We start from the raw sequence: 21,313 nt of genomic DNA, 5'->3' as shown, positions 1-21,313 counted from the left end.
AAAAAAAAAAAAAACAAAAAACAAAAAAAAACCCCAAAGAAAACAGCACAAGTATTTTCTTATTCCTACATTTACTCTCACTAGTTGGAGTAACTATTATTCTGAACTCAGGAAGCTTTCTTGGCTTTTTGTTTCAGAAAGGCTGGTAGAAAGTCTCCGTTTGCCGCAGGTGCCCACCCTTCATTCCCAAGTGTTCCTGTTTTTCAGAGTATTGCTTTTAAGAATGTCTCCGCAGCACCTTACTTCTCTTTGGCCTACAATGATCACTGAACTGGTGAGTTGTAGTTAGCACACATTATTTGGAAGAGTGGTGCAAGCTGGAGATATGAAACCCATATCCATACTGATTTGTTTTTTAAATCTTCTTTAATACTATGCATGTAACTATACAAAATAGACACAAATAATAAACTTATTTTTGTAGTCTGTTTTTTTCCAACCAAACAGAATATCTGTTGGCTTATGTTACTGAAGCCATTCAGGTGTCTCGTGACATAAATTTGTATTGAACTTAGTGGTTTGCGCTTTAATTTCTACTTACACATACGTACCTTTTTTGCACCATTCCTGGTCCTTGTAGCTACTTCCATGGCCATTCTGTCCTTTTTCTCCAACAATAAAGCTGAGAAAGCCCTTAAAAAAAGAGTCAGAATCAATGCTGTGTTGACAGTTAATGGTCATTCAGAGCTCTTCCTATCCCCAAAGCCAAAACCCAAATGAGTGTGTCTGATATCTAACATTGGTGCATCCTGCAGTCCGTGAACCTGTAGGTAAAGTAGTTTCTATGGCATTAACATAAATTGGCAATCAGAAATCATTTTTGGGATTTTTCTGATATCTGTGGTATCTAACCTAGCCCTTGGTTAACCACAAATCTAAGCAATAGTTTAAAAAAGCTCTACAGAATATTTTAAAGAGCTTTTATTTATTTATTTTTAAGACGTACATGCATTTAATTTTAAGCTTGTCAGTAGTATAAGTAGTAGAAATATCATTCTACTCTGCTAGAACTGCTAAGAGCTGAGAGCAGTGTGCCTCTCTTGTGTCTGTTTTGTACCCTGGTATTTATGCAAGTTGCTTTGGTCAAGGAGTAGCTTCTAACAGACAGACCTGTGTCATCTCCAGGCATTCACACCTGAGCTTGACTACTTTTTGTATGATTCTTTATTCTTATTTCCTTCAGGTCTTGCTCTTTGCTGGGCTCCCTTTCTAAAAAATCTTGACTGTAAAAGGGTCAGGTCTTCATGCTACTTGGGCTATATTTGAGTTTCAATTTCCACATACGTATCAGTGCCAATTTCCGCTTGTAGTACAGGGAGTATTTTGTCATCCAAGAATGGAAATAGAGGAACTGTTGTTCAGAGCTTTAAGGCTTATTATTCACACCTCCCTACAGCATTTTCCTGGGTAACAGTCCATTAAAAAGTTGTATTAAAATACAGCATTTGACCTTCAGGTGCAGGTGTTTTTACTGATGGAACAGGAGCTTACTGCAGATGAAGACATTTCCAGGTAAACTTATGAACTTCACTTTTCTCGCTTGTTAAGAGTCCTGGTATGTTGATGGGCTGTCATTTGTTAGAATAGTTTATCTTACAATTGCCAAGCTCGAGTAAGAAGTACAAGTGAAGAGTACTCCCATCTGACTTCAGTACGAGGAGCACATAAACCAAAGCACATAAACCAAACAAAAATACCATTCCCAACTTGCTTGTAGGATTAACATACAAGTGTGTGTCTTCCATGCTAAGATAACACTGCTTTTTTGATTAAAATAGGCATGGCATGACTTTAGTTTTCTGTTTCATACATATATTTAGATTAAGATTGCAAAGTTTTTATTTTTCTTTAATAAAAAGGTATCACCTTCTAGTGTTAGACACAAGGATGAATTAGATCTTTCTATCTTGTTTTGTTGTTAATTTCTATTGCATCTACCTTCTGTATAGCATGATGCATTTTCAGTCAGTGTTAGCAATAGAAGTTGATTTGTCAAAAGAACAAAAAGGGATATTTGCCCAAGTGTTATTCTTTACTTTTTTTCCTAGCTTCTCTTTATTCTTTATACAGAATAATATTCTGTAAAATAAAGTAACATCTTAGCTGGCAAGGTAAAGCTCTCTCTTAATTTTGAAGACTGATAGGAATCAGATACAGCGTAATATACTTTTGTATTTTTCTTATGCATGTTTATATAATTTTTATTTACATACACGCACTCTTAGAAAACTCCAGTCATAGCACAACCACGCAGTATTCTATTTGGATTTATGGGTTTGGGATTATTTGGGGAAGTAAAGAGTTTTTGTTGTTTATAAGGCCAAGTACAGGAGGATTGTCCGATAGAGCGGGAGGCAACAGTGGCTCACCTGTCTGTGATACTTTGTTTTAGGACTTCTGGCCCATCTGTTGCTGGTCTGGAGACAACGTACACAGGGGGCAATGGTTTCTCCACATCCTACAATAGCCAGAGATGGCTGAATCTCTACTTGTCTGCTTGCAAATTTCTGGATTTGGCCCTAGCTTTACCATCTGAAAATCTTCCTCAGTTTCAGATGTGAGTAGAAGATGCTGTCATCTGAGTCTCTGGTTGTTTTACTGTGCCTCTTGGTAAAATTCTGCTGTTTAAAACCTTTGTTTTCCTATTTCCTTTCCATTTCTGGCCTTAGTCCAGAGTAACCCACAGTCCATCCCTCCCAGTTTCAGAGTGGCCCCTAGCGCAAACAGTGCTATGCAGCAGATTATTTCAGTCTGGTTTGATTTAGCCTCTGGCTGGAGATTCTCCACACATCTGATGAGCTAATCAGTAACAGCAGTTTATTCAAATACTTTGCTTTTCCAATACTTAGTTGTGGTAGTGTCCAAAAACCTAAGATACGCCCAGTGTGTCTTAGTGAGTGAGTAATCAGATCAGATGACTGATGGTATGATCTCAGTATGACTTCTCTTAAATTACTCCTGTGCGATCTCACTGTAATGTGTTTCAACAAACCTGTTAATGAGATCCCTTAGGTTGCTTCCGGGCAGCTGTGTTCATGTGTGCAAACTGCTTTCTCAGTGCCTCTGCAGTCCCATCTGCTGGAAGAACTGAATGCAAAATAACGCTGGGGACTGTAGAAGAGTCAACTCAGGACAAAAGCATCTCGTCTCTTCCTGTACATGGCACAGTGGTGATTGTCCCTGGCACAGCTCTGCAGATACTTGGATGGCTCAAGTTGTCCTATTGTTGAAAAGATTCTTGTGTGCTAGATGGTGCAAGGATTTATGAACACACTGTCCAGTTATGCCCAATGGTATTTCTAAATTTAAAACTAATCTTAAGAGTTTCTTATGTTATTTACTGGAGATTTGGTTCATAATTCTTTCCAAGATTTCTATGCTATCCTAATCTCCAGCAATAGGCACAACAGTGTTATTGAGGTCATTGCTGCACATTTCTGGAGAGACACTAGTCATGCTGGATAGCTGTCTTTTATAACATTCTCACAGACTGAGACTGAAGCCTTCAGGGCAGAAACTTTGATTTCCTTTACAGTATAAAATTCAAGCTGCCAGTTTTTACAGTGCAGTAAGTGGAAGAGGAGGAAATAGTCCATTTTATCCTTTTGGCCTATGAATAGGTAACAGAAATCAATTCCTGTTATCGACACATTATATTGAGCACCTTTGATGTATTACAGTATCACAAATGTGCTGAGAACGTTTGATGTGTTATAGTAAGTATCACAAATGTGCGTGCGTTTTATGTAATTTATATATTTTGTAATTCATGATTCCTTTTGGTTCCCTTAGACACAATGAGGATGTGAGTATAAGTACTTCTAGCTTCTCTGCCTCAGTTTTGGCATCCCTAAATACTGTAAGAAACCCTAATAGAATAAGATAACTCCACCTTTCTTGGCCACATTTCTACTTTTCAGAATATGGTTTTGCTGTTCTCTCTTGTCAAATACTGAGTTTTGGCTTTTGTTCTTCTTTCTTTGATATTTTACTAGATTTTCTTAGCATCTCATGTTCTTAGATCTAGCTGAAGAGCCCGTTCATTCAGTAAGGATAATCTCTGCTTGTGTTATCTCATGGCAGGTATCGCTGGGCTTTTATTCCAGAAGCATCAGATGATTCGGGCTTGGAGGTACGAAGACAGGGAACACATCAGAGGGAATTCAAACCTTATGTGGTGCGCCTAGCAAAATTGCTGCGAAAGAAAGCAAAGGTAGGTATGCCACTTCCATTCAGCTCTGCCTGTATCGAAAACATGCAAGTACAGAATCTTGCAGCACTGTTTTCTGATGTTGTTGAACAGTAAGGAGTATAAGTAGCATGGGAGAGTTTCATTAGAGTAATCTCAGGCCAGCATCAGGTAAAAACTGTAAATAGCTATTTAAAAGGAGTCACTGTGGTCAGTGGCTTTGAAGTGCATTTTACTTTCTACTCAACTAATAGCCCAGAGTTTCCCAATTAGAAGTCTAATATAAACATAAGTCATTTTTAGATAGACAGTTGTATATGCAGGTAGTAGGTTTATTACCTTTTGAAACAGTAAAGCTTTTTTGATTATGATAATCACATTTAAGTACTTAGAAAACCATTGCATTTCTAAAAATAACAGTATTGAAGCAGTGTGTGATCAGGGCAGAGTGAGTTTCTCCTCAGAGTAGTTGCCATGAATAAAAGAAGTTGTAGAACAGTGAAAGTGGTTCTGGAGGGAATCTTATCTGCATGTCTTCTAAAGTGGGAGCAGAATTATAGCTGTCGTTATTGGCACATGAGGTTTGTCAAAACCCAAGTTTGTCTGTGTCAGCCTGGTCAGACATTGGAAGCTGACCAAACTTTGTCCAGGGGAGCTCCTGTCTGCTGCTACAGGGACAGAGAATTGCTGTCAGATACCTTGCTGCTCCTGGTGTGAGAACACAACCTCCCAGGCGGGCTCTCAAGTGGGTTGGGTTGCTGTGTGGGCCTGGGAAATGAGGAGGAAGCTCAAAAACACCTGGAAAGATTTGAAGTTTCATTCTTAGGGATCCCTCCTGTATCAGGATGGCATGGTCAGGGTTGTAGCAGGGGTTATAGTCTCTTAAATGTTTTCTCTGAGGAAATAAACAATTACTGATATACAAGTGGCTGAATAGAGAATTTAGGGATAACTTAGTTGCAAACAGGTCTGGACTTAGCAAAGCTCATGTCATAGGGGTAAAGAAACTACTTGAAGCACATCTGTATTCTCTTTTTATTGTCTTTGGACAACAAAACTCTCTTCCTCTCACCTGTAAAAGTGAATAATGAGCTGTAACTGACTGATTTAACCAAGATCCTCTATCTCTTATGTTCAGTCTATCATGTTGTACCTGTTAGAAGGTTCTCACATTCCAAATAATCTCTCTGCACAAATTAGGAAGTACATGTGGTGTATGACATATATATGCTGGTAAGTACTGTATGTTGAGATGGATGCTTAAAGTCAGGTCTTCCACAGCATGCATACAGAAAGCAGAAAGCTTCCTGGGATTTCCACAGCCTGCCAGTTGTAGTGGTAGTTGTACACTGTGAGCCCTAACTGTGGGTGTGAGGATGAGATGAACGTGAAGTGATTTCCAGACCACTTCTTCATTGCATGGAGAACTCTATTGCATACAGCTGTGCATTTTTCTTAGAAAATGTAGTTTCTGAGCAAAATGTTTCAGCTGACTTCAGCTTTTCCTTGGAGCTCTCTGACTAATGCTCCTGTTCACTTGGTATATATCTCAGGCTCTGTCTGAAACAAATGTGCTTAAAACTTTCCTTTGGCACTACTGCAATGCACAGAAGAACAAACACTCAGTCATTATTACTGTCTAGTTGTGTTCCAGAGCCCCAAATCCTGTGGTTTCTAGACAAGGGGCTCTTTGGGGCAGGTGAATTTTACTTTTTTTTCTTGCTGAAACACAGCACCCAACCAAGCAACTGCACGGCCTTCATGGCAAAGTCTTAGTATGATGTGTGAAATGCAGTCTGAAAGTTCTCCTCTTTCCTTCCACAGGACAAACAGGAGGACTTTAAAACGATGGTTTTGGAGGGATTGGAGATGGCCAAGCATCAGGTGAGGGTGGCCTTTGATGCTTGAGTTGTGAAATAAGCTCACCATAATACTACCATCACCTCAGGGCCCAGGGTAGCATTTAACTGCCAGTAAGAACTGAAAGAGATGAATCTCTTCAGGGCTTAGGGACTTTTGAAGGGAAGTAACTGTAAGGGCCCTCATTTTTATAGACACCACATAAATTTGTTTTTCTTTTCCTACCTGAACTTAACAACTTTCATTCTAAAATGAGTCATCTTCACAAATCATAAAATGAAATAATTATTTCTGCCAATGGGCAAGTGTGGAATGCAATCCCTAATTCAATCTCTGTCAAATTAACCGTTGCTTTGAGTATCTGAGGAATCAGTGGTATTTGAAAAGGTGCTGCTGTGAGGCCTGTACAGAGTATATTCTACTGCTCGGTGGGAACAGCAGTATTTGCACGTGCACCCATTTGGTTGGCTGCTGTGTAGCACTACTGCTCACTGCATGCTTGGGGTGGGCTGCGGACATCACTGAGTTGTGCCAAGCACTGCAGAGAACAGTGCTGAAATGTCTCCCCTCTGTGAATCCAATGTGAAAGCTCTGAGGGAGAAATCTTAAAACTCTTGTAGAAATAGGCTGCTTCCCTTTGGTCTAGTCTGTTTTGTGGCCCTCCTTTTCTTGAGCTATTGTAGGGAATAGACAGCATAAGAGGAGTAGTCATCTCCGGAGGCAGGGAGCCACACAACCAGCTTAAAGTACCACCTATGTTCATGTTTCATCTAACTGCTCTTGGTGAAACAGATGTCATAGGCTTCAGAATTGGAGCAGGCCGATGCTTTCCTGTAAAGGATAAAAACGGGGTTTCTGAAATACCATTTCTTGAAGAAATCTGTTTGCTCAAAGGCTGTGCAATCAATAGTCCTTTCCTTGAGCTTTGCTTTACTGAGGCAGCTCAGGAGGAGCAGGGCCTGCCCCTGTGGCCGTGCGCTGAGCCCCCACCTCAAGGCACTGCCTGTGTGGGCAGCAAGGAGCTGCTCAGAGGCCGACTGGGATGGGCTCTCACTGACTTGTGACCTCTGCTGCTTTTCTCTTGCCTTGGAATGATAAAACCTCATTGTGGAACACTGCTTTCATGGCAGTTAGTCTTTTGTACTGGTTTGTCAATAGTTGTCCAAACAAGGCATTTCTTGAGTTGATATTACCTTGTTGTGTAGGTTTTAATGTGGGTTTTTCTTTAGTAAAAATAGGAAATGAGTAAAAATGCCTATATAAGCAGCTGCATGGCAGTGCTGAGATGCTTCAAGTGTGCAGATATTTAAGGTGACCCTAAATAGACATTGCTGATGCCTGCAAGCAGTAGGGGTGTGATTGTTGCCTGCATTTGGAGTTCCTCATGTCCACTCCCTTTAAATCCTCCCTTGAGATGGAAGCTGTGTAAACAAAGTCTCCTGAGCTCACATAGCAAGCACTGATCTGGTTCCCTGTGTGAAATGTTGGTGTCTGCTCAGAGTCTCTTGCCCTGTTGCTGATATTTTAAAAGAGAGCTGTTCATGCTCTTCTGAAAACTCTGAACTCTGCCTACAAATTGAAAATCCTTTGGTTTTATCTTAACTTCCTCAGGACTTAGTTGTCCCTAATGCGATCAGTAGGGCATGGTGTGAGGGCTGCCATCAGAAGGCAGCCTGGTTTAGTGCAACCTCTCCCAGCAGCTGCAACTCCCCCAGCTTTGCAGCAGCTCGAGTTCTGTTCAGGGCACCCACTGGGCTGTGGCCTCACAGAGCAGCACAGGGGCACGAAGCTCTGGAGAGCCCCGGGCTGAGCATTTCTGCTCATGACTGCTTTCATGTGGGTGTCAGTTGTCCCTTTGCAGCCAGCACTGCTGCCACATATGATGGCAGGGAGGAACAGATCTGCTTCAAAAGCTGCACCCTGGTGTGTTTTGTGCCTTGGGCAGTTTATTTATTCCTTTATTCAAAAAAAAAACCACAACAAAACAACAACAAAAAAAAAGGATCAACACTTAGTTATCTTCTATGTTTAGCCATACTACTTCTGTTTTGTCCTGCATTATTTCCTATTTCTCTTACAGAAAAACCCAGAAGAGGACAGCTCAGGGAAAACACTAAGCTGGGAACCAGGTCACCTGCTTCTAACCATCTACACCGTTCGCAGCATTGAGCAGCTTTTGCCTTTCTTTAACGTACTCAGCCAAGTTTTTAACAGCAAAGTCACAAGCAGATGCGCTGGACACTCAGGGAGCCCTGTCCTTTACCCCAACTGCTTTCCGAGTAAGGACATCAAAATGGAGAACCTCAAGACATTCTCCAGCAAAGCAAGGCAAAAGATAGAAGAAATGGTTGAGAAGGATTTTCTGGAAGGTGTCATAAAAACATGAACCAAACCGGTACTGTTCAGCTTCTGTGTAATGTACGTATCCAAATGAAATACTGTACCTTTCTTCCCTGGTTGTATATTATTCTTTTCTTACTTTGTATGTAATGAAATAATTAATGTTGTATTTAAGTTACATATTTGTAAATAAGAGTTCTGGATGTGGCCTGAATCAAGTGTAATTATTGGTGGCTCATATTGATTCTGGTGCCTACTATTTACAGTACACTTTCTGTTGTCTCGAGTTCTGTCTTCAAAAAACAAAACAAAAAAAACCCTAAAAAATACAAAGTGCACATTTTTTTTTCAATTTGCTTCCAGTTTATTTGCCTTATGGGTTGGGGGATCCATTGGCACTTGTGCTTATTTAACAGTATAAAAAACACCACGCCAGGACTTAATATGGTTAATATTTTTGTCAGAGGTAGATAACCCAAACTGAAGCATGTGGATGGGTGATATGGGTGCATATTGAGTGTTATTCCTCCTTGGCTCACAGCCCCTTTACCACAAAGGGGAGTGAAAGGGGTCACAGAAGTCTACCTTAACACGTGGTCACTTTTAATTTCTGTTCATCTCTTAATTTCATAACAAACCTAATTAAGAAATTTCTGCAATAATACACTGTATTATTTGCAAGTGCTCTCTTGACATGCCAGTGTCCCTGCCTTGAGTTGAACTGACTCTCAGGCTCAGGGCCTGCTGCTCCTCAACCCTGTCTTCTGCTCAGCGCAGTTCAGTTGCTGTGGGTGTTCAGGAGAGGTGTGCATGCAGCAGGGCTGTGCTACAGCTGTGGCTGCACTGGTGGGGGAGGTCAGCCTGGTTGTGTAACGTGATGATAAGCTGGGAAGTAGGGGGGTAGAAAGGAATTTAATCACAGTAACACTAAGAAATGAAATTAACAGTTACCCAGCTTGAGTCCTCGAATCAGTGAAAGCTTGAGGCATCCCTTTAATTAACAACAGCTACTGAAAGCTGTAGTTTTATTACATATTTGTAGTCACCTCACAATAGAGTACAGGAATATCTGCTTGGCATGACTGGCTGAAGGAGATGGGCTGCTGTCTCTGTTAAAGGTTTTTGGGTGCCTGGTAGCAGCAAGGTGCTACAGCTGAAGGGAGCCCCTGCTCCAGCAAGGCTCTCTGGAGTCTTCACTCTGGCCCAGGCTGCACAGCTCATCTTCCCTGCATGCCGCATGGGAAAAGCTGGTAACCAGATTGTGGCCAGTACAAAAGATGGCTCCGTAGCCTTAGAAGACTGGAGATGTAGCTCCCCTGTGGCCCCAAACAGGCCAGTGGCTGCTAAGAAATAGCATCCAAGACACCTGCACCCTTTAAATCCATTCAGCTTCGGTAGTTAGACTTGGAGAGGAGGAGAACATCCTGCAGCAAGAACATCTCATTAGAAGGTAAGCTGCCAACCAAGGTAAGTAATAAGTGAAGTAGTATTCTGCTAAGTTAAGCTGTCATTATCCTTGCTACAGTCAAAAAGGTTTCAATACAGAGTAAAAAGAAAGTAGCATTAGAAAAATATGTCCAGTTGCAAACTTGAGCTGTTAAATAGGTTGGGGCGGTGCTCCTTTTCCACCAGCAAGGTGGTAAACAGCCAGGCTTACTTCATGGGCAAGGGCATCAGCGTTCTCCTGTGGGATATTGACAAAGAGATGACTAATTAATTTCTACAGTATTAGAAGTTTAGAATAAATATACAACACCACAACCAAAGTTTTCATGCAAATACTGTTTTCCTCACATCATGTTGAGGTATCTTTTGCCACTGTGGTCAAGCTGGCAGAAAGAAGGGGGGTAGGAGTGTGTGACCATGGGAAGAGCTGGTCTATTGCTTGTGGTGACAGCTTTTAAGTCCTCATTTGGACTAATTCTTTATAGCACATGAAGTTTATTCTGGATTTTTTGCCTTGTAAGAAATCACACAGTTACTGGCTGCCTTGATAACTTTATTCGTGAGTTCTCAGAAGGTTTTCTTTTCAAAATCATTTAATATCAAATCTGCCTTCATAAACATATAACTCTTAAAGGTAAATGTTAAAAACATTAAACATTTTTAGATATAAGGAAAGCTGAAGTGATTTATTTTTTACCACTGTTTCCCTCCCTCCCCCAGCTTTAGTACCCATTGCATTTGATTAAACGTCTAGCACCCACTGCTGAGCAAAACACTGCAGAACAAACCAATAGTCTGAGGTCTAACCTGTGTGTCTGCTTCAGCATAGACCCTCACAACATCTTCTGTTCCTGATGGACGGACGAATGCTCGTGACAGCTTGTACTTCTTCACCAGAGCATCGATTTTCTCTTGTAGCCCTGGAGGTGTAACAGCACGTCTTTCAGCATCCGTTGTGTCAATAACTTGTCTGTCTGCGACCTTCAACATCAGAAACAGACCATTTATTTCCATGCTGTAGCAGTATGGTGAGAGCAGAATGAAACGGGTCACTGATAAGACAGAACCTTAAGTTTTGGGTTGCTTCAATATCAGAATAAGAGCTCACTGCCTGCTAACTCAAAGGCTTTTGACTCCCCTGTTCAGCTGCTGCTCAGTATGTGGTAACCAAGTCCTGAAAGGACTCAGCTTCTGGGTCAGTTCTGAACATGCATCAACTAATGCTGGAGCTTTTCTCAGCAGATCAGAACACATAAGCTCTTGTTTTTAGTTAATGTTAAAGCCCAAAGCTTTCATAGGTGCAAGACAATGTTATAAGCTGGGAGCTAGTTTTGCTCAAGCTCTTCAAGTACTGGAAAGGAAGGAGAAAGAACATGACTATTTTAGTTATACAAGTGGCAGAAAAATCCAGAGAAACAGGATAGAGGTAAAATCTGACTTATAGCAGAGAAAGAGTTAAGCCTGTCTCTCTCACACTAATGTTCCAATTTTCAAACTGAGGCAAAAATGAAATGGAAGGATGAATTTTACAAAGAAAGACACTGATGAAACATAAACAGTGTGAAGTGCAACTAACCTGAACTTTGAGCAGCCGACTTGGAAAATCAGTGTAGAGGGCATCCCACTGCTGCAGGGTCAGACCTTTCAGAGCCAGGATTGCTTCGATAACCAACATATCTGAGATGGCATCACCAACTGTCTGTTAACAGAGAGGGGAAAGGGAAGACTTAGAGAATTCACCAGTGAAGAAATGAAGGCATGCTTTGATCAGTAAGCTCCCACCTGAAAAAATCATCACAAAACCATGACACAGGGTTAGATGAAGCCTGTCAGCACAGTGATTTGTTTCTCTTGGCTTTTACCTGATTAATCAGGTCAATCATGTTTTCTAGCACCTTTGCTGCTTCTCTTTTTGCATCATCTTTCTCCTCTTTTGCCAGTTGTCTGATTGTGTTTTCAGCAGCCTTACTGAAGAGTACCTAGAATAAAGAAAGTATAAGAATTTGTCAAGACCAGCCCACATCAAGAACTGGGATATAAGGAAAAAAGCCTTTCACCCTTTAAGGCCAGATAATAATAATTAAGGTTTGCCTACATCAATTCCCTTTCCCCACACATAACAGAAGAGGTGGTGGCAGTGCTATGATAAAGGCAGAAACAAGCCTGTTCTCAATACATTAGAGAAGAAGAGTCTTGTTTACAGATGTAAGCAGACAATGAAAAGATTTCCCTCACAGGCTAATTTTAACTTAGTTATTATGTGTTGGCTGCAGATGCTATGTATGATGTGCTCCTACTTACTGTGCCGTGTCCATTTGCCTCAAAATAAATTCCAACATCAAACTCCTGGGCCTTGTGATGCAAGTGTTTCACTCCTGTTTTGACACAGTGAACGGGTACCTACAACCCAAGGGCATACAGAGAATGTAAACTGTGTTACCATCCACCAGTACTGGAGGGGAAATGGCTTTAAACTGGAAGAGGGTCGATTTTTAGACTAGATATCAGGAAGAAATTCTTTACTGTGAGGGTAACAGGGAGACACTGGAACAGGCTGCCAAGTGAGGTTGTGGATGCCCCCTACTTGGAAGCATTCAAAGCCAGGCTGGATGGGGCTTTGAGCAACCTGGTCTACAGGGAGGTGTCCCTGCCTATAGCAGGGAGCTGAAACAAGATGATCATAAAAGTCCCTTCCAACCCAAACCATTCTAGAATTCTATGACTTTCCAAGTTTTCTCTCTTCCATCTCCTTTGCCACTAATAATTTAGTAGGTTTTGCTTTGGTTTTGAAACAGTCATCAGTAGTTGATTCTAGCACAGTTCCTAGGAATCATATTATAGTTGTACTTAGTAAAAACAGTAAACAACATTTGCACAATAGTACCAGATATTAAGTTGAGAATACCTGCACTGTCTCCTCCAGGTAGCGCGTTGAACTCCCATTGGCATATGCTGTTTGTACCACTGCCATCTTTAAAGTCTGTCCCACCTGAGCAAAACAAGAAGCAAAGCACTTTACTGTGCAATGGGTATGAACAGAAGGCTGAACAGATGGATAACCAGAAAAAGTGTACAGGAGTAAATCTATGCTGTCCTGCAGACACTTAACATTGCTGAGCATCAGAGAGCAGAGAATATGGACATATATGGACAGCACAAATTGCACTGAGCCTTTGTGTGCCACAGGTGGTGTGGCTGGTGTGAACTTTAGGCAAACATAGAAAGACCACCTGTGAACAAATCAACACGGTCCTTTTAGACTATTATTTTTACACTTACTTCTCCTTGTTTCAAGTGAGAGCATTCATTTGACACATCGAAGTTACCTTGGCAAGAAGTTCTTTAAGGAAGATACTAATTAAAGTTGCTATTTTATCTCCGTCGATTAGGTGGAAATGGCCAGCTGTGTCCTCGTAGTAATAAACAATTCTATCTGCATCACCATCAAATGAGCAGCAGCTCTCATTAGGCTTCATGTCCAGCCCTGATGCACACAGAGTAAGAAATGCACGTTAGAGACAGGAATAAAGAAACAGAATTAGCTCTGCACAGACACATGAAACAGATGCTCCAAACCAACACTGCATTCACTAAGTGCATATAGTGTATAAAACAAGTAAGGAGTCCCTGCCTCAAAACGTTTCTAGGCTTAATGCCAAGACAGAATTAGCTGGGAAGCAGACATCACCTGACAGAGCAATGCCTCAGGAAAACAAACTGCCCTTTTATCAGTGCAAACCTTTCTCTTGTCCAAGATGCTGATCTTGCTCTTAATCTTGAAGTTTGTATGTCAGAAACAGCAGCTGGCCACTCCTAGGCTCATCCTCATCTTGGGGAACTGGGCAGAGCCCCAGAGGACACTGCATCCTCTATCCCCCTTTCTAGAGGGACACAGTTTAGCCCACAAGAGGACAAGAGAACCAGCCCATGCTGCTGATGCCTTCTATCCTTCAGAGCATAGGAAACCATACCCCAAAACTTGTCCTTGCAAGCAGCATGACAAAGAGGAAATGCCACCATACCTTGATATTCAGGTTTGGCTGACAGTCTCAGTTAGGAAAGCAGCTGCTGAATAGACAGCTCAGTTTAACCTCAAATAATCTAATATGCAAACCAGTCTGTTCTCCCACTTGGGGGATTTTCTTTTAAGCACTCTGCAGGAATTTGGTTGAAATAGTTACCACTGTGGTGTATGTCAAACTGTCAGTTTGCTGGCACCAAAGTATTAAATATGCTCTTCCTTGGGAACACAGAAAAGAATTTGTAATGCTAGGCCACAATGTAAATACTTCTTGTAAATGTAAAGGAAGGTAAAACAAAGCTTGTCCTGGCTGATCCTTGGGCTCCACCAGCTTAATATTCATATCAGATTGTCAAACATATCTCCAATGTGCCAAAACATACTGTAGTCCACCAAACAATTTAGAATAATAACCTAAGATTGTGTCAAAAACTTGTCCTAGGAGTCTCTCTTTCCATCACACGAGCACAACCAGTCTTGCAATCACTTAGTAAGAAACAAGGGTACTCAGCTCACCTGAGGCTGATACACCGCTGCTACACCCTGATCATTTAGATTTAGAGAGGATGTAGAAGGATATAAAACGACTGATCACTTACCTTTAGGTGGCTTCTGATGAACCTTTACAAAATCAGCACCACACAGGTGATTGAGCTTCTCCTTCGTTCCATCGTTATATATCTGAATCTGTACCTCCTTTGGAAGGTAAGTCTTCATCTCTGCCAGTTTCAGAGCTCCTATGCCATTGGCACAATCAATCTTCAGCTGCCTCTGAGCCTCTCCAGAGCTGAGAGACTTTGCGTACAGAAAGAAAGGGCAAAGTGAGCTCACACCTGGGTGAAACCATAGGCTCTGCCACCCCACCTATAGACTATAGACATGCTGAATTCAAAACTTCAGACCCAAACAAGATAACAGCAAAAGATACCCACTTTGTAATTTGCAGGAAGAAGACAGTTACAAATACTCACCTTTTTTATCAGCTCCATAAAAGCTTTGGATAACTTTTGGTAATAACCTTCCAGCGTTGGTTTCCCATACTGCCCCTGGGTGTTCTGGCAGCAGACCACGTAATGCAGCTGCGGTGTGGTCACCAGACCATAATCTAATGTAAAACAAAGGCCTCAATATTAAGAAATAGAACACTGAATTAACTTCTCCTTCAAAGGAAGGAAGGAGGAAAGGAAACTGAACCTGGGCTACTGCTTTACAGCTACGTAGCAGAGTCATGTTTACAAAAACCACTTGATATCAAACTAGAGTAGTGAAAGCTCAACATACCATGGTACTGACCGCCCAGAACGGAGATACCATCTATTACTGCCTGTGAAAGTTCCTTGCTGCTCGGTCTGCAAAATAAAAGGCACAGCCTTTACAGATAACCTTTATATGTGCATTTGGAAAGGAAGAGCATGGGGAAGATGACTATGAAAAGCAAGTTTCTTGCCAGCAGGTTTTGAGTCAATCCACACCTTTCCCAACTGAAGGAGCCAACAACAAAGAAGCCTGAAAGTCACTACACTGAAGAACTGTAAAGATGAGTGAACCTCTGATGAACCTGTGAGTCATACCTGGATATGACAAAAGCAGCACACATCTAACAGTGTTTTCTAATTACCTGGTGTCTCTACCGATAAAAACCGAAGCATCTTTTTGCTGGTTCACTGCTGCTTTCTGACAGATCTCAGTTACTATTTGCTGTAACTCCTGGTCCTCTGCGTTTGCCAGCTGTGTAGCGTATTCTTCCCACGATGGGTGCAGCATTTCACCAAGGGGATCCACCAACTTCACACCATTATCTTCCTTAGGAAGAGAACAAAACTCAGCTTATGAGTGGGAAACTTAAAATGGAAGGCAGTTGAGGTAAGGTTTAACCACGCTACTTCTTTAAACATGGAATGTTTTTAGGAAGCCACAGACCAGCTATTTATTTCAGCCTCCTACAAGCCCAAATAACTAAAGTAAGCAGTGTATTAAGTCATTTATTTCCCCACCCCACCCCATTATAATCCTGGCATCCCTGTATTACAACATTGGCTTTACCACATGTGAGAAAATGACCACCCTGACTATGTGGAAAGGTCACATCTATTTTTGATTCAAACAAAAGGCTGCTCTTACTTCAGGATTGTGAGATGCTGTAACCATGACACCAATAGTAGCTCCCGTGGCCCTGGACCTGAGCGCTGCCAGCATGCCCATGCGGAACATGACGTGCTCAAGCTGCTGCGCCTTGCTGCGAAATCCAGCAGTGCCATACTGAAGAGTAAGGCCGGAGGGCTTGGGATGCAAAGCTGAGTATTTTTTGAGTCCTTCAATATCCATTTCTGGAGAAAGAAGTAACGAAAAAAACACTGGTAAAGGAAGCCGAGTCATTAAAATTCATTTTGCATCTTGCACTTCATTTGACTTTGAATCCTCTAGATAGCTCAAACTGCGGCAAACAGTGCTGAAGACCTTGCTGCGGCCTGACAGTACTTGAAGGGAGCTTATAACCATAGAATCATAGAATTACCCAGGTTGGAAAAGACCTTGAAGATCATCAAGTCCAACCACAGCCTAACCAGTACCCTAACTCTAAAAACCCTACACTAAATCATATCCCTGAGCACCACATCCAAATGGCTCTTAAACACATCCAGGGATGGCGATTCAACCACCTCCCTGGGGAGCCTATTCCAGTACCTAACTACCCTTTCTGTAAAGAAGTTCTTCCTAATATCCAACCTAAACTTGCCCTGGAGCAACTTGAGGCCATAAGGAAGGGTCTGACTTTTTAAACGCTCTAATAGCGATAGGACAAGGGAGAATGGCTTTAAGCTAAGAGAGTGGAAATGTAGGCTATATGACAGGAGGAAGCTCTTTACTCAGAGGGCAGCGAGGAGCTGGCACAGCTGAGTGAGCTGTGGATGCCCCACCTCTGGAGGAGCTCAAGGCCAGGTTGGATGGAACCTGGCCAGCTGAGCTGGTGGGGGGCAGCCCAGCCCATAGCAGAGGGTGCAGCTCAATGATCTTTGGGGTCTCTTCCAATCTAAGCCATTCTCTGCTTCTATAACTCTGCTTGTAACCCCATACACCCCTGTCTATGGCTTTGGGGAGAACCACTACCGGCGCCTCTACATTCCCAGCACAACACTAGCTCAAAAGAGCTCGACTAGATCACAAAGAGATCAAGCGATCTGGGCAAGCAGATCTCGGATGATCATTCGTATCCCTTCGGGGGCTCCCAAGAATTCTCCCGCAGCGCTGTCACACGCTTCACACAGCCACACAACCCCATTCATTCACCCCCCAGCCCATAACCAGCCCATAACCATCCGCTATAACCATATAACCATAACCAGGTACCGGCCTCCGTACTGCCACGTTACTAAACGTCTACAACAGAGCACCTCCTACCTGCAGCCCACCCGGCACCTCCACGCTCTGCTTCCGTGTCCGGTGAGGCCAGGCCTCCCTAATAGCAGCCACCCAATGGCAGCATGGCGGGTGGGGCGAGCAGCAGCCACGCGGCAGTTCAATCAGTCTGTATGTTCCGTAGGTTCCGTGGGGCGGAACCAGCCGCGGCCCCGCAGACATCACGCAGATTCAGGTTCCCACCCCCGGCCGTGACGTGTGAGCGCGGTGCCATGGCTGCCGCCGTGCGGGACTGCCTGGAGCTCCAGCTGCTGGAGCTGGAAATGCTCTTGTCCATGTTCCCCAAGAAAGGGGAGATCAGCCTGGACGGGGCTGCCGTGCCCGCCCTGCAGCGCTACATGAGGGACGGCGGCCAGTCCCTGCCCCCGAGGCTCGAATATTCGGTCGCTGTCGATGTCGGGGAGCCGGAGGTGAGAGCTGCCCCTGGTTTTAGGGCACTAAACGTGTGCCCTAATGGGAGGAGTGGGGGCTGGGGGAGGGGGGGAGCAATTGGCATTTAATACCAGACCAGGCTGCCCATCCAACCTCCTCTTAAACACCTCCAGAGATAGAGCATCAAGCACTGAGTGCTTGTGAGTCCTCTCCTGCTCTTTGACTGTAGGCAGAGTTTGGTTTCCAGAGAACTGAAGTGCTACGATGTCTTACGGTGCTGTATAACCAAGGAAACTCAACAGTGTAATATAGTGTGTATAATCATAAGCGTCCTTCATATAACTCGGTGTGTTCCGGGAATACGTTTGTCAGCTGGGCTGAATTCACTGTTCAGAAGTATGTTTGGCAAGGGGGGAGATTCTCAAAGCCACTTCCTTCTGAGGGTCTTGTATTTTGTCACTGTATCAAAACTGAGCTTATACTGAAAACATGCACTGGAAATGTCCCATAATAGGAATATGGGACATAGGAATGCCCCATAAGTAGCACCTGTGTACTTGCTTTCAAACCATAGCACCATTTCTGTAGAGGGCAGAAGAGAACAGCTGTGATAACAGTTGATATGTTGGGAGAGTCCCAGTGAGATACAACAGAAGGACCGGATGAAGGAATAGTTTATAGGGACAAAAGATGCAAATAGTAATTCCAGCTTTTAGAATACCAGGCTCCCCAGGGAGGTGGTTGAATCGCCATCCCTGGATGTGTTTAAGAGCCGTTTGGATGTGGTACTCAGGGATATGATTTAGTGTAGGGTTGTTAGAGTTAGGGTACTGGTTAGGCTGCAGTTGGATTTGATGATCTTCAAGGTCTTTTCCAACCTGGGTAATTCTATGATTCTATGATACCACTATCTTAATTACATCTCCACATAATCTGCCTCTGGCATGGAAGGGAATCTAGCGTGTCTCTCTTAGATGTGGAATTAATTTTCTTACTGTGTTTGTGTGCTCTGTTTTTAAGGTCAAAGTGGAACTGCAGGTACAGTTGCCTCACATGTATCCCCATGTGGCTCCTCAGCTTTTTGCAAGATCAAATGCGCTGCACAGGCAGCAACAGCTGCAGCTCAACACTCTTCTCGCTTCTCACATCAGCTCTTTGGATTCAGGTGAACTGTGCGTATGTGAAGCTGTGCGGTGGCTGAAAGAGAACAGCCTGCCTTACTTGGAAAACAATAAGGCCTCTGCTGATAGTGTTTCAAAGGAAGCAGTAGTTAAAGAAACAATTCAACGTATGTGGATCTACAGCCATCATATATACAGGCAGGAACTGAGGAAGAAGATCTTTGAGTGTGCCAAGAAATTAAACCTGACTGGTTTCTGCTTGACAGGAAAACCTGGGGTGATCTGTGTGGAGGGAGGCAGAGAAAACTGTGAGGAGTTCTGGCGTGTTATCAGATATCCCAACTGGAAGCATATTTCATGCAAACACGTAGAGACTGTGGAAGCAGAGGGAAGCGCTGATAACCTGCGCCTCTTTCGAACGTTTGAGGATTTGCAGCTTCAGGCCCACGGTGATTATGGCCTGAGGAATGACTATCACATGGATCTGGGCCAGTTCCTTGAGTTCCTGAAACAGCATCAAAGTGAACATGTTTTTCAGATTTTATTTGGTGTTGAAGGCAAACTTGCAGACAAATAAGAAAATAACCATATAAAAGAATGCTGACTTTGGACAGCGAGAGATGAAGCTGACATGGTAATTTGTCCCTAAATATAGCTGCTGTGAAAAGGGAAACTCACTATTGAAGACAGAAGAACAATTGAAGTAGATATTCCTGGCTCTGTTCTGAATTGCAGTGTGTCTTTTGAAAGAGATGCATCTGCTCTCACTTCATTCAGCCCATCCAAGAAAAGCAAAGACTCTTGTGCCCAACTACAGCACCGAGTTTTGCATTTAATAGAGGGGTAGGAGGGAGGGGGAAGAAAGCCCACATCACCCCATCATTTGTAGGCTTTGGGTAGTATCTGTCTGTACAATGATAGCGTTATTGCCACCATTTCCAGTATCTTCCTCCTCTGATCTCATTAGGGTCTGGTTACATTAATGGTAGCAGTTGCTCAAATCATGCTTTTTTAATTGCTGGGCCTAGCACACTGAAAAGCTACTACATAAAGAAATATATATATTGTGTGTGTCTATATACATATAAAAGGACTGTCATATTTAAATGTTATCAATAGATGAAGACTGTGCCTGAGGAGTCTGAAATAGCTGTGCCTTAAAGAACCACCACAGCACTGACCTCTGCCTTCTCCCTAAGCAACACAGTAGGAATACTGGTAGACAGCAGTAAAACCACCCTTACTCTTGAGGTTTGGATGCCCAAATCTAAAAATCAAGCTATTTGGTTAGCAGCTATTTAAAAGCTGTGTTTCGGTACACTGTACCAATGAGTACATTGTTAATAATGGGGATGCTTTGGCTGCCTATTTATAATACTCTGATATTCTCTCTTTGCGAGGGACATTGACTGCCTTTAGGCCGAACAATTGCAGTGCGGTTATCCTGCCGAGGAAATGAAATCTCTGACAATTCACAGGACCGTAGTTGCATTGTTAGAATATTTTAATGTTGCCGAATAATTGTCAGCAAAGGTTCTGCAGGTTCAGTTCTCATTCTATGTATTTCTTCATTTTCCACTGTACCATAGAATCACAAGGTCGGAAAGGACCTACAAGATCATCTAGTCCAACCGTCCTCCCTTTACCATACCTACAGAAAACCACTAAACTCCTAGCTCCCATCTGTCTGCTGAAGTTCTCATTGACATGTATGACAAATCTTTGAACTCAAGGTACAGCCACTCAATTTGACATCCAAAGACACGTACAGCCATAGCGTAGGATGTATCAAGTGCAATAACAGTTGGAAAGCAACCGACACAAATACAACCCTCAGATTAATGTTTATTTTGTTTTGTGTATCATTACGACTTCTTAATCTGAGTTTCTAATCAAACATTGCGATTTAGAAAACTTGTTCTGAATCTTACAAAATTATCTACTCTTCGGCTCTCTAGGCAGAAACCTTCTGAATATTTCAGTGCTTTTCCACTGCTGCTGATTTGCTTATTCTTCGTGAAGTATTTACAGTTTCACTTTCATCGCTTCTTCGGGCCAGGTGTACGAGTCAGCCACAAAGCTGTTATAATCAGTGCTGTACATCTGCGAACGGATGAAGGCTTCAAGGTCCTTGGGTTTAGGGTAGGTGGTGGCGGTGTTATTCCTGTAGGCTTCTTCTGCAATCTAGAAAGTTGCATTAAAATCCCAATTAGTGCTTCATTTGAATACATTTAACAGAAACTTAAAGTAGGAATTAGGTCAAAATCAAGATGCCATCTTCTCTGGTGCTGCCAGTCACGTCATGTTATGCTGGATCTGGGCTAACATGCATAGAAAAAGATGAAGAATATGGTGATGTATGCATTTATTTGTCTGATTCATGCTGCTTTTGAACTCACAGGGTTACATTCTGAGCAGGTTACCCTGGTTTACCACCTTCTATAAAGCACATAAGGCAAGAGTGATTTATTCCAAGCCTCCATGCCCTTTGCATATGAGGGAAGTTCATTATTTACCAGCTTGATAAAGCATTTCTCACAGGTGAAC

At 42.6% G+C, this 21,313-nt stretch overlaps 4 protein-coding genes across 15 annotated transcripts in view; 2 read left to right on the top strand and 2 right to left on the bottom strand.

Moving 5' to 3' along the window:
• Window positions 1–8,741, top strand: part of DOP1A (DOP1 leucine zipper like protein A) — a 56,816-nt gene extending 48,075 nt beyond the window's left edge. For 7 of the 10 annotated variants that reach the window (XM_085541927.1, XM_015858979.3, XM_015858980.3 and 4 more), the window contains 6 exons: window positions 138–274; window positions 1,457–1,512; window positions 2,393–2,557; window positions 4,084–4,213; window positions 6,014–6,073; window positions 8,130–8,741. In XM_085541927.1, coding sequence (XP_085398053.1) covers window positions 138–274; window positions 1,457–1,512; window positions 2,393–2,557; window positions 4,084–4,213; window positions 6,014–6,073; window positions 8,130–8,435 — 854 coding nt within the window. In that variant the 3' untranslated portion in view covers window positions 8,436–8,741. The remainder of the gene's footprint in view (window positions 1–137; window positions 275–1,456; window positions 1,513–2,392; window positions 2,558–4,083; window positions 4,214–6,013; window positions 6,074–8,129) is intronic. The other 3 variants (XM_015858983.3, XM_015858981.3, XR_014944166.1) reach the window with 2 other exon arrangements.
• On the bottom strand, window positions 8,730–17,292 carry PGM3 (phosphoglucomutase 3). Of its 3 annotated transcripts, none has more exons than XM_015858985.3 (13): window positions 17,205–17,292; window positions 15,978–16,183; window positions 15,475–15,659; window positions 15,138–15,205; window positions 14,828–14,961; window positions 14,456–14,651; window positions 13,162–13,319; window positions 12,741–12,824; window positions 12,137–12,235; window positions 11,698–11,814; window positions 11,412–11,534; window positions 10,643–10,816; window positions 8,730–10,073 (listed from the first exon to the last, which is right to left on the bottom strand). In XM_015858985.3, the coding sequence occupies exons 2-13, from the start codon at window positions 16,179–16,181 to the stop codon at window positions 9,987–9,989; spliced, it is 1,629 nt and encodes a 542-aa protein (XP_015714471.2). In that variant the 5' UTR covers window positions 16,182–16,183; window positions 17,205–17,292; the 3' UTR covers window positions 8,730–9,986. The 3 variants fall into 3 exon arrangements, with proteins under 3 accessions (XP_015714471.2, XP_085398054.1, XP_015714470.2); XM_085541928.1 differs by having other exon boundaries at window positions 17,209–17,292; XM_015858984.3 differs by having other exon boundaries at window positions 17,256–17,292.
• A 177-nt stretch (window positions 17,293–17,469) lies between these two features.
• Window positions 17,470–20,951, top strand: RWDD2A (RWD domain containing 2A). Its single transcript, XM_015858975.3, has 2 exons — window positions 17,470–17,683; window positions 18,666–20,951. The coding sequence occupies exons 1-2, from the start codon at window positions 17,486–17,488 to the stop codon at window positions 19,341–19,343; spliced, it is 876 nt and encodes a 291-aa protein (XP_015714461.2). The 5' UTR covers window positions 17,470–17,485; the 3' UTR covers window positions 19,344–20,951.
• Window positions 20,592–21,313, bottom strand: part of ME1 (malic enzyme 1) — a 145,987-nt gene continuing 145,265 nt past the window's right edge. Inside the window, exon 14 of the mRNA XM_015858973.3 lies at window positions 20,592–20,950. Coding sequence (XP_015714459.2) covers window positions 20,792–20,950 — 159 coding nt within the window. The 3' untranslated portion in view covers window positions 20,592–20,791. The remainder of the gene's footprint in view (window positions 20,951–21,313) is intronic.

The sequence above is a fragment of the Coturnix japonica genome, chromosome 3, assembly GCF_054131305.1.
Source record: "Coturnix japonica strain WE chromosome 3, WE-NBRP24, whole genome shotgun sequence".
NCBI classification, from domain to species: Eukaryota; Metazoa; Chordata; class Aves; order Galliformes; family Phasianidae; genus Coturnix; species Coturnix japonica.
This window is presented reverse-complemented; position numbering and strand designations above follow the sequence as displayed.